The sequence below is a fragment of the Elephantulus edwardii genome, unplaced genomic scaffold, assembly GCF_000299155.1.
Source record: "Elephantulus edwardii isolate Elephantulus edwardi_28Jun2011 unplaced genomic scaffold, EleEdw1.0 scaffold00241, whole genome shotgun sequence".
Classification (NCBI taxonomy): domain Eukaryota; kingdom Metazoa; phylum Chordata; class Mammalia; order Macroscelidea; family Macroscelididae; genus Elephantulus; species Elephantulus edwardii.
In genome coordinates this window covers 3,731,785-3,744,575 of record NW_006399991.1, presented here as the reverse complement: position 1 = coordinate 3,744,575, position 12,791 = coordinate 3,731,785, and the positions used below count along the sequence as shown (strand labels likewise).

Here is a 12,791-nt window from a genome sequence, read left to right as displayed (position 1 = left end):
ATCCCAGTCACTGAATCAATCCACCTCATAGAGGGCCTTCCCCTCCTGCGCTGTCCCTCCACCCTCCCAAGCATGATGTCCCTCTCCAAGGACCGGCCCTCCTTACAACATGTCCAAAGTATGTTAGACGGAGCTTCAGAATCCTTGCCTCCAGTAAGCTGCCTGGTTTAACCCTTTCCAGGATGAATCTGTTTGTTTTCCTAGCAGTCCATGGTATCCTCGCACCAGAGCTCAAAGGCATCACTTCTCCTTCTGTTCTCCTCAGTCACTGTCCAACTCTCTGATAGCAAAGTGATAGCAAAGACCATGGCCTGTATCACATGCACCTTAGTCTCCAGAGAGACACCATTGCTCTTCAGTACTTTGGAAAGTTGCCTAACAGCAGACTTTTCCATGGCAATACGTCTTTTAATTTCCTGGCTACTGGTGCCTAGAGTGCTGACATTGGAGCCAAGCAAACTAAAGCTGTGAACAATCTCAATCTCTTCACCATCCATCCTGATGCTGCCATTTTTAAATGTTATTAGATTTATGTTTTTGTTATTCTGTTAGTCCTTAGTGGCTTATTTTGAAGAGTATTTTTTAGAGTATTTTTTATTCTTGGGTTATCTGCTAAGCTGTTCCTTTGATCATTTCCTGGTGTTAGCTCATTTATCTCTTTCCTGCCTAACCATGTCTCCCACAGAGCCATGCTCCATTTTAAGAGGAATGGGGTGGATGGGGCCAAAGAGAGAAGTATGCATGTCCTGGGAGCCAAGTGGGTGATGAGAGCTGGAAAAAAGAGTGCCATTATTCTGAAAGTAAATCTCACATGCTCCTTCAGTTTTCAGTAGTAGTGTCTATTATCATAGATAGGGGAAAGTTTCCACAAAAATTTGCTGTGTCTCCTTGAATCTGAATTTGGCTATTTGTGTTGCTTTCCAAGTGAGTGAGTACAGAGGCCTGAAAACACTTTCAGATAAAGCTCTGCCCCCTGCAACTGCCGTCTTCCTGTGAAGCCACCCACCCTAGACTCCAGAAAATGAAAGACCATGGAGAAGATGGGTCTAGAGTGAAGCCATTCTGGTGGTCCCAGACAGTTTCCCAGTCCTTCCACGGAATCAAGAGAGAAAACGGTTGCATTTTAAGCTACAGAGCTTTAAGCAGCAGTAGCTCACTTGATAATATTCTTTGTAATAGAGTAAATCACCATGCCTTCAACTATGGCCTGACAGCCTGGTGAAGAAACTTGTTCACTTTCCTCCAGAGAATACACCTGTTGCTTGGGTAGTAGGGAAGAAGGATGAGGAAGAACAGCAATTTCTTAAAGAGCCTCACAATAAGTTGTTTTCTCTCCTTTCATCACTTCACTAGAGGCTCGTGAAGCCACTGGTCCCTGAATCTCCTGGGCTGCTTTTGGTTGCTGCTTTGCTTCCTTCACCACTGGTTTAGGATTTTCTTGCTCAGTTCTGCCAATCACCTGTTGTCCATCAGCGTCGAGTTTTTTAAAAAAATTTTGTGGCTGTTTTCTCTAGTTCTCTATAAGGTTTATGTCTTTAAGAAAAAAAAATAGGTGAGTTTTGGTAGAGAGCTGAGCTAAATACAGATGTGTAAATTGTTATCTTTCCTAACACACTTCTGTTTTGTGGTAGCATTAATTGGTAACAGCAGACCCAGATAAGAAAAATGGCCAGTTTTAATTAATTAGATGAAGGAGTTACTTTTAAAATACAGTTATTCAGTTATTATTTTTCAATTACCTTGCACAGACTTGTGTTAGGTGAGACTCAGCCTTTTAAAATGAAAGAAATAAAAATATTTCTTACCCTACTTTTAAAAAAATGTTGTTTTTGTGAATATGCACAACAGTTCATACACCAGTTGCCCTGATTTTGAAATAAACCTATAGTGATTTGGGGAGCTCTGGTGGCATAGTCTGTAGGGGGTGGCCACATCTCTTTGGTAGTTCAAATCCATCCACTGGAGAAACATAGGGCCGTTTCTTAAGGGACCCACCTCTTGGAAAACTGGTAGCAGGTCAGGTAAGAGTCAGAATGACTCAGGGGCAATACATTTACTGTAGGGATTTACTTTATTTTCTGGTAAATTTTCCTCTTATGGGTGAAGGCTTTTGAAGCAGAAAGTGGGAAGGAGCTGATTGAGAGGCTGTTGTAACCTAAGCTGGAAACAGTGATTACTGTCACTCTTCACAGTGGATTTAAGGATAGCAGAGTTTGTAAGGATGGGGCAGGATCAAGCAAGGAAGGCTTCATTCTGTTGTACATGAGGTCACTGTGAGGCAGAGCTGGCTTCACAGGATCTAACAGCATTGTTTAGTTTAGGCTTCAATTTTGTTACTGGTAAATCATGATTCTGCCTCTGGTAAGACCAACCTGTGAGACAAATTGAAGTGGAAAAGCAAGTTTAAGTATATACTAGTATTCGGGAGGTTTCTAGCTTGGAGCAGTTGGATTCTGGAAGTAAGTATTTTTATTTACTTGGAAGCTGGGTGTAAACTGACAGACTAGGAAGCAGGATGGGCCATCTCCTTCCTAAATAACAGGCATTTAAAAACCCTATGAACACTGAAGAAAGAGGATAGTTATTGTAATGTAATGGTAGAGCCCAGATTGGAAGTTGAAATGAGGAAAAAAATAACAAACATCGTTTAATAATTGGAACATGGAATGTACATAGCTTGAATGTTGGTAAACTGGAAATTGTTAAAAATGAAATGGAATTCATGAATATCAACATCCAAGGCATTAGTGAGGTGGACCAGCTTTGTCCACTTTGAATCAGGTAATCATATGGTATACTGTGCAGGGAATGAAAAACAGAAGAAGAATGGTGGTACATTCATAGTCAAGAAGTAAATTTCAAGTTCTATACTGAAATACATTGTTGTGAGTGATAGGATAATATCCATATACATGCAACGACGACCTGTTAATCTACTTCCTAGACAACATGCCTCTGGAAGCTCTATGAACTTTGATAAATGTCAATAGTTATAAAAAGGTTTCAGTCCTTTTGTTCATAGGGTTGCTGTGAATTATGCTCAACTCAACAACAGTCAACAGCAACACAACATTACGCAAATATACACTCCTACATCTGGAGCCAAAGAGGAAGAAGTTGAGAATTTTTACCAAAACTTGCAGTCCAAAATTGACCAAACATGCAATCAAGATGCATAGATGGTTATTGTGACTAGAGTGCAAAAGTAGGAAACAGTGAAGAAGGAAAGAGTAGTAGTTGGAAAATATGGGCTTGGTGATAGAAATGAGGCTGAAAATAGAATGATTGCAAATATCTTTTTATTTATTTATTTATCCATTGCAAATATCCTTTTTAAAAGACATAAATAACGACTTTACAGATGCATATCACCTTGTGGACTGCGTAAGAATCAAATTGACTACCTTTATGGAAGATATCATTGGAGAATCTCAGTATTGGTAGTCGAAACTAGGCCAGGGGTGGACTGTGGGTCAGATCAATTACTCATCTGCAAGTTCAAATTGAGGCTGAAGAAAATGAAAGTACATCCACAGAAACCAAGATAAGATCTTGAATCAATGTCATGTAAATTTCAAGATCATCTTAAGAATAGGTTTAGCTGCACTGCAATCCCAGAGGTATGCAGTTTGAATCCATCAGATGCTCTGCTGGAGAAAGAGGGGCAATCTCCTCCTGTACCAGTCAGATCTGATTTGATGGTACACACAAAAAATAATACAAAATAAATTTTTAAAAAAAGAATAGGTTTGAGACATTGAACACCAGTGATTGAAGACCAGGTGAGTTGTGGGATCATATCAAGAATATCATCCATGAAGAAAGCCAAAGGTCATTACAAAAATGGAGGAGAAAGAAATAATTGAAATGGATGTCAGAATAGACTAAAGATTGCACTGGAGTGGTGAGAAGCCACAACAAAAGGAAAACAAGTGAAAGAGCTGAACAGCAGATTTCAAAGGACAACCCAGGAGGATAAAGCAGAGTATTATAATAGAATGTCCAGAGAGCTGGAATTGGAGAATAAAAGGGGAAGAACTTGTGTTGCCTTTCTTAAGCTGAAAGAACTGAAAAATAAATTTAAGCCTTGTGTCTCAATATTGAAAGGTGCTGTGGACAGTATATTGAATGATCCAGAAAGCGTCAAAAGAAGATAGAATGAATTTATTGTGAATCACTGTACCAGAAAGAATTGATTGACATTGAAAAAGTTTAGGAAGTACCATATGAACAGGAGCCACTGGTAATAAAGGAAGAAGTAGAGGCTGCTTTGAAGGCATTGGCAAAAGGTAAGGCCCCAGGAATCTATTGGATATCAGTTCACTTGTTTCTTTTAATAGAGGCAGCCTTAATGCACTCACCAATCTGTGACAGGAAATTTGGAGGACAGCTTTCTGGCCAGTGGATTGGAAGAGGTCCATACTTGTTTCCGATCCCAAGAAAGGTGATCCAACAGAATGTGGAAACTGTCAGACAGTATTATTAATATCACATGCAAGCAAAATACTGTGGAAGATCATTCAAAAATGGCTAGAACAGTACATAGGTAGGAAACTTCCAGAAGTTCAAGCAGGATTTAGAAGAGGCTGTGGCACCAGGGATATCATTGCTGATGTCAGATGGATCCTGGCTGAAAGTAGAGAATACCAGAAGAATGTCTATTTGTGCTTTATTTACTATTTAAAGGCATTTGTGTGGATCATAACAAGTGTGGCTGACATTGAGAAGAATGGGAATCACAGAGCACTTAAGTGTGCTCTTTCAGAACCTATACCTGGACCAGAAGGGTGTTGTGTGTGTGTGTGAACAGAGCAGGGGAGTACTGCATGGATTAAAATTGAGAAGGGAGTGCATCAGGGTTGTGTTCTCTCTCCATATCTATTCAGTCTGTATGCTGAGCAAATTATCTGAAAACCTGTACCCTATGAATAGCACCGTAGCATCAGGATTGGAGGGAGATTCATCAGTAACCTGCATTATGCAGGTGACACAACCTTGGTTGCTGAAACTGAGGTGGACTTGAAGCACTTGTTATAGAAGGTCAAGGAATGCAGCCTTCAATATGGATTGCATCCCAATTTCATGAAAACAAAAATTCTTAGCACTGGACCAATAGGCAGTGTCATGTTGGGTGGAGATGAGATTCAAACTGGCAATAGCTTCATCTTGCTTGGATCAACAGTTAACACCCTTGGTACCAGCAGTCAGGAGATAAGATGCATTGCGCTGGGAAAATACACAGTAAGGACTTCTCCAAATTACTGAGGAGTAATGATGTTTGAGGACTAAGGTGCATCTGATTCAGGACATTGTCTTTCCGATTACTTGCTATGCATCTGAGAGCTAGACAATGAATAAGGATGACAGAAGAATTTCCGCCTTTGAACTGTGGTGTTGGAGAAGAGCACTGAACATCCCATGGACGGCCAGGAGAACAAATGGATATATCTTGGAGTGGGTGCAGTTTGAGTGATGAGGCTCACATACTTTGGGCTTGTTTCTAGGAGGGGCTGATATCTTGAAGGGTGGAGGCTCTCAAAAAAGAGGAAGACGCTTAACCAGGTGGCTTGACAACATTGACTTCTGCAGTGGACTTTTGTGTGTCAGGAAGTGTGAGGATGTTGCAGGATAGAACACGGTTCAGATCTTTTGTTCATAGGCTTGATGGCACCTAACAACAATAAGTATGGGGATAAGGGGGGTATGAATGTTCCACATTTGTCCCTTGCTTATGGGAGCTTACATAGGGAAGATGCAGGACAGTGGGACCTGTGAGAAAGTTCATGTAACTTCCTGTGTGCACTGTCCAGGGCTTGTACTGCCAAGGCTCTGCAGATAGCTTGGTACCATCCAAAAGGGAGCAGTTTTTGGCTGTAGATTGCTGGGGCTAAGGGAAGAAAACTTCAGCTAGAGACTGCAGGGTTATTACGCAAACATGGTCAGAGGGTTTCTGTTGGATAAGGATGCCCCCTTTAGCTTATTCTACTAGGCAAAGAGACTTTTCCTTTTAAAATAGTACAGAAAGAATGTTACCTTGTTATGAACAAAGAGTATTGTGAGCTGTTAGCCTTTGTTAGTTAAGCGGTGTTTATTCTTTTACTCATTAATTACAAGAGTCTTGGCAGCTGGTGGAAGTGGTAAGGAGGAAGAATTTGGTGGGATGTAGTGTTCTTTTAGGTGTGTACATTTTTATAAGGATGGAGATGTTGCATACAAAGAATGTCTGTACCACTGGCATTGGTGTCCACTGAAGGTGCTCTGGTGGTTCAGTGGTTAGTGCTTGGCTGCTAACCAAAAGATTGTTGGTGGTCAGCATTGACGGGAGGTGGGGAGGTATAACAGTCGGCTTCCACAAAGGTTACGCTTTGGAGCTGCTCTACTCGTGTGCGGTTGTGGAGTGATCAGGAGTAACTGGGGTCATCTGCTTAGCATTCAGTGTGTGTGTGTCTTAGAAGGCACCCTGCAAGTGGGTTGTTGCTACAGTTAACTGTATATGCATTTATTCACTACATTTGGATGGTGGAGAAATTGAGCTAGTGTGCCTTGTAGAGGAAGGAGAGCCTTCTTCCATGAGAGTTTGAGGAGTCTTCTTGGAGAGCTGGACATTTCAGGTAGAGGGTGTGCCAGGATTTCAGAGAAAGCCTTTTAAAGTTGTTATTGTTGATAAGCTCAGTGTGACTCTAGGCAGCCCTCTGCTAACTTTCTTAGGCTGCAAACCTTTACAGGAGGAGGCTGTCCTTGTTTTCTAAGCTTCCTAAGGTCATGTGTTCTTTTCTTATTATTAATGTTGTACTAATTTGCCTGGCTCTACAATCAACACTCTTGGCACGAGCAGCCAGGAAATGAAAAGATGAATTGTGTTGGGAAAGTCTGCTGTCAGAGACTTCTCCAAAGTACTGAAGAGCAACGATCTCAATCTGGAGACTAAAGTGTACCATGGTCTTTTCAGTTACTTGCTATGTATCAGAGAGCTGGACAATGACTGCGGATGATAAAAGGAGAGTTGATGCCTTTGTGCTGTGGTGCTAGAGAAGAGTGTTGAATATACCATGAACTGCTAGGAGAATAAACAAGTTTGTCCTGGAGAGGGTGAAGCCAGGCTGCTCCTTGGAGGCAAGGATTCTGAAGCTTTGTCTGACATACTTTGGACATGTTACAAGGTGGAATCAGTCCTCTAGGAGAGGGATGTCATGCTTGGGAAGGTGGAGGGACAGCACAGGAGAGGAAGACCCTCAGTGAGATGGATTGATTCAGGGACTGGTGTAATGTGGGGAGGTGTGTCGGAAACAGTGAGGTTGGAGCAGGATAGAGCAGGGTTTAGGGCTCTTGTACATATTGTTGCTATGAGTCGCAGGAGACTCAGTGGCACATAATCAGAACAAGAACAACAAAGGCCCCTTTACAGATAGCATTCACGGTGATTTAACTCAGCCTGCTGCTCGCAGAGACCTGACCTGTGTGGTACAAGTGATTATGCTTCTAACCTGAAGGTTGATGGTTTAGACAGAACCAGTGGCATTCTGGAAGACAGGCCTACAGTCTGCTTCTGAAAAGCTAATAGCCAGGAAAGCCAGTGGAACAGGTCTGGTCTGTCACATTGGTGTGCTGTGAGCTGGAATTGACTAAGTAGCAATAGGTGTGGTGCGTAAGGGTACAGAGGATTACAAGAGAATGAAAAAAGAACATAATCTTTCACACTTGAATAACAGTATGAAAGGGCAGTATCTTCATGAACCAATACACTGTCAAATGACACAGCATCCCTTGAACTTAAATGCTAAAATGGTTTATTTGCTCTGGATTTCCCATAAGAACTCTGCTAGGGCACTTTTTTAAACACAAAGCTCCCCTGTAATGCACATAAATCAGTATTTTTAAAAAATGTCTACAGTTAATTGGAAATCATACTATATTGTATGCCCTATATGATTTTTAAAACTATATTAAAAGGTCTATTGCCATAAATTAATGTTGAATCAGAACTGAGACATAGCTGACCCTCTGTCTTTGGAGACTGTAAATAGCATGAGAGGATTGTCCATCTTTCTCCCTTGGGGATATTGGTGTAGTCCAGCCACCAGCTAGTTACTTTTGGGTTAACAAAGCAACTTCCCACCCACTTGGTCACCAGAGCTTCCTTCTGTTGCTGTGGATTATCCCCAAAATGAAGCACTTAAAACCACTAATGCATATTCTTTCACATGATAGCTAAGGATTAGGGATCTGGAGAAGTTCAGCTGAGTGATTCTGGCTTTGACCTCTCAGGCAGTAGCAGTTGTTGACCAAGGCTGAATCCTTGTGATGGCAGGATTTATGTCTAAGCCTAGTCATGCGAGCTCCTCCCTCATACCACATGGGTGGACCTGTTCTTCAGACTGTCTCCCTCGCTCAGGACACACAGCTCGTCCTTCGGAGTGGGTGATGAGAGTGAATGAGCAGTGCAGGAGGAGCACAGGAACATGCCAGGCTTTGTCCTCCCCAGACTGATGTCACATTCAGTTCCCACAATTGTCATACCATACTCCTGTTGTGTGCCATTTTTCACACAGACCAGGCCTGGGTGAGACAAGAGTACTGAACATCCTATGGACTGCTACAATCAAGTCTGTCCTGGAGGAAGTTGAACCTTACAGGGTGCTCCTTACAGGCAAGGATAGTGAAATTCATTTCCCATATTTTGGGCATGTTGTCAGGAGTGATCAGTCCTTGGAAACAGACATGCTTGGAACAGTGGAGGGCCAGAGAGAGAAGAGAAGACACTCCAATAGATGGATCAACACAGGGACTGTAACAGTGGGCTCTAGTACCTTAGAGAAGGTGAGGACGACACAGGGAAGGGCACAGTTAAGATCTGTTGACCTAGGGTCACTATGAGGTAATAACTAACAACAACAATAACATAAAAGCTAAGAGGAGGAGGTCTCCATCTTGCTCCCAGACCTTCTCGGGGGTCTGGAATGAAAAAGAATCTAGCAATATTATTCTTACTGTTGTTTTTTCACTTCATTGTTTTACTTGAGGAAACATCAACATCTGAATAATGTTATTAAATGTTTTTAAATTTGAATGTGACTTTTACGTCTGAATTTTGCTTTTAATGAGGGAAATTTCAAATTGAGGAAAAGACTCACTGCCATCAAGCTGATTCTGATTCTGAGGCCTTTAAGGAATAAGGAAAGGAGCCTAGTGGTGTAGTAAGTGACATTTCAGGCTGTCACTTGAAAAGTCAGCAGTTAAAAATCCACAGGCCACCCCTCAGAAGGAAGATCAGTGTTTTCCCGCAGGACTGCTGACCAGGAGCCTATGTGACCCTGAGGTTCTTCTAATCCACTAGTAGCTCTGTGGGAGAGAGGTGGGAAGCCTGCTGCCATCAAGATTTACAGCCCTGTAGAGGAATTACTTTGAGTCCAAGTCCACTAGAAGGCAGTGAGTTTGAGTTTTTAATAGTCCGCTAGTTTTTACTTACCATCACAACGTAGAATGCACTCCATGTCAATAGTAGAGCTCTTCCTCAGCATTTTTCTTATTGTTAGCTTTATTTTTTTTTAAAAAATTTACTAATCTTTTGTGGGTTTGAGTTTTTGTAAAACATACTTTTATTATCTGATACTGCAGGCACTGACTTTAGTTGTGTTTTCAGAGGACTGGAGTCTGCAGTACTGATGTCTACCTTCTTCCACTTCACAGATGAATTAGCATTTGACATTCATGGGGCTGGCCTCTACTTTTTGGTGATCTTGATTTAGGAGGTGTTGGGCAGTGCTGGGGAGGAAGGGAGGGCCTCTTACCAGGACAGACCACCTAGCTCCGGATAAGTGCAAGCCTCCCAACGTCCTTTAATACAGGATAGAGAAAGTTCCCCTGTGCTTGGTTGTACGGCTTGAGAAAGCTCACCATCTGGGAAGACGGCTGCCACATTTATTGAGCTGGGAGTAGTGCTCGAAGCTGAGATTGTCATTGTCCCTATCCAATCCGCATGTCCCACGTCTGCAAGCCCACCCTACCCTGTCTGCCTGTTTACTTGCTTGTATTAAGTGCGCTGCAGCCCCCAATAAAATTGAGCTGGATTGACATTCTGAACAGCTCCTGAAGTGGTGTGTCTCCATCGTGCTTACCCCCATCAGGGTGTCTCTGTTCATTGCTAGCGAATGGACAGTGACAGGGAGGGAGCCTAGGTCAGATCTGAGTGCTTGAGATTTACATCCAAAGAATTCTGGATGTTCTTACCTTGTGTTCTGAGTAATTGATTATTTGGTTGAAGCTTTTTTACTTTATGTCCCCTACAGGCCCGTCAGCTCATCTTGCAACATGGCTTAATGCTTAGTGACCTGGACCGACACCCAGAGGTGAGAGAGAGAATTAGGTTGCTATGTCGGGCTAGCACCCTCTTTCCCCCTTTAAGTTTTATTTATTTTGTTGTTGATAATATGCACAGCAAAACATATACCAATTTAAATTTCTACATGTACAGCTTAGTGCTGCTGATTAGATTCTTTGAGTTGTGCATCCAGAGTTGTGAGAATTCTCCTTCTCTGAGTTATTACTCCTCTCATCTGAGTTATTCCTCCTCCATTAACATAAACTCACAGTTCTCTAAGATTCATATCTTACCTTTTGAGGGTATTTATCATACAACCTTGGTCAATTCATCTCTTTAGTGGTGTTAGCTTACTAATAGCATTTACATGCTAACTCTATATTAAAACTGATGGGATTTTTTCCACTTCTTCCATTCTGTCTTTCCTTAACCACTAAAAATTGTTGGTCTTAGTACCTTTGCCTTTTCCTGTCATACTGAGGTCATACTGTATTTATCTTTTTTCATTTGCTTATTCAACTCATCATTATATCTTCCCAAGTTCATGTAATATTTTAACATGTATCAAAAGAATGATTGAATTTTGCACAATTGATGACTTACTTATTGCAAACACATTTTTAAGAGACATAAATGCAGGTTATATACATGGATTTTGCCTGATGGTATGCATAGGAATCAGATTGATTACATCTGCGGAAAGAACCGCTGGAGAAGCTCAATATCAGCTGTGAAAACTAGGCCAGGAGCTGATTGTGGAATAGACCACCAACTACTCCTATGAAAGTTCAAGCTGAAGCTGAGGAAAATTAAACCGAATCCATGGGAACCAAAATATGACTTTGAGTCTACCCCACCTGAATTTCAGAAACAGGTTTGAGGCCTTGAACACTAATGAGCAAAGACCAGATGAGTTGTGGGAGGATATCAAGGGTATCATCCAAGAAGAGTACAGACGTTTATTACAAAGACAGAGGAGGAAGAAAAGACCAAGATGGATGTAAGGAGAAACTCTGAATATTGTACTGGAGCCCAGAGAAGCCAAAGCAGAAGGAAGAGATCAAGACATTGAGGACCTGAAATGAACAGAAGATTTCAAAAGGCAGCATGGGATGACAAAGTAAAATATTACAATGAATTATTCAAGGAGCTGGAGTTGGAAAATCAAAAGGGCCGAACTTGCTCAGCATTTCTTAAGCTCAAGGAACTGAGGAACAAATTCAAACTTTGAGATGCTATAATCTAGGATGCTTTACACAGAATATTAAATGATCCAGGAAGTATTAAAAGAAGATGGAAAGAATATACTGAGTCACTGTATTGAAAGGATGTGGCAGACACAGAAGAATTTAATGAAACAACATAGGAGCCAGAGCCTATGGTGTTGAAGAAGTTCAAGCTGTTTTGAAGGAAATAGAAAAAATAAGGCCCCAGGAATAGAGAGTATACCAACTGACATATTTCAGCCAACAGATGCTGCCCTGGATGTGCTCACCACGTTGTGCTAAGAATTCTGGAGAACAACCACTTGGCCAACTGACTGGAAGAGATCTATATTTGTTCCCATCTCAAATAAGGGTGACCCAACAGAGTGTGGAAACTATAGAACAATATCATTGATTTCACACACAAGCAAGATTCTACTGAAGATTATCCAAAAACAACTGGAACAGCACTTCAGCAGAGAACTGCCAGAAGTCCAGGCTGGGTTTAGAAGGGGTCGTGGTACTGGGGATATTGTAGCTAATGTTAGATGGATCTTGGCTGAAAGTAGGGAATACCAGAGGAATGTATATCTGTGTTTCGTTGATTATGCAAAGGCGTTTGACTGTGTGGTTCATAACAAACTATGGTAGACTCTGAGAAGAATGGGAATCCCAGAACACTTGATCATTCTAATGTGAAACCTATATTTGGGCCAAGAGGCAGTCATCAGAACAGAGCAAGGAAACACTGCATGGTTCAAAATTGGGAAGGACGTACACCATGGATGTATGCAGAACAGATTATCCAGGAGGCTGTGCTCTATGAAAAGAAGTGTGGCATCAGGATTGGTGGAAGATCTATCAACAATCTGTGTTATGCAGATGACACAACCCTGCTTGCTGAAACTGAGGAGGACCTGAAGCACTTGCTGCAGAGGGTCAAGGACTGCAGCCTTCAATATGGATTGAGGCTCAATGTCAAGAAGACAAAGATTCTCACCTCTGGACCAATTGGCAGCATCAGGATGGATGGTGAAGAGATAGAGATTGTTCACAGCTTTAGTTTGCTTGGCTCCACAGTCAACACTCTTGGCACCAGCAATCAGGAAATTAAAAGACGTATTGCGATGGGAAAGTCTGCTGTTAGGGACTTATCCAAAGTACTGAAGAGCAATTTTTCTCTCTGGAGACTCAGGTGTGTCTGATACAGGCCATGGTCTTTGCAATGCATCAGAGAGTTGGACAGTGACTAGGGAGGGTAGAAGGAG

The 12,791-nt window shown here is 41.8% G+C and overlaps 1 protein-coding gene across 1 annotated transcript in view; it reads left to right on the top strand.

The window, feature by feature from the left end:
* The window catches only part of RPIA (ribose 5-phosphate isomerase A), a 63,151-nt gene that overhangs the window by 26,638 nt on the left and 23,722 nt on the right, over positions 1 to 12,791 (top strand). The window contains exon 4 of the mRNA XM_006898948.1: positions 10,287 to 10,346. Coding sequence (XP_006899010.1) covers positions 10,287 to 10,346 — 60 coding nt within the window. The remainder of the gene's footprint in view (positions 1 to 10,286; positions 10,347 to 12,791) is intronic.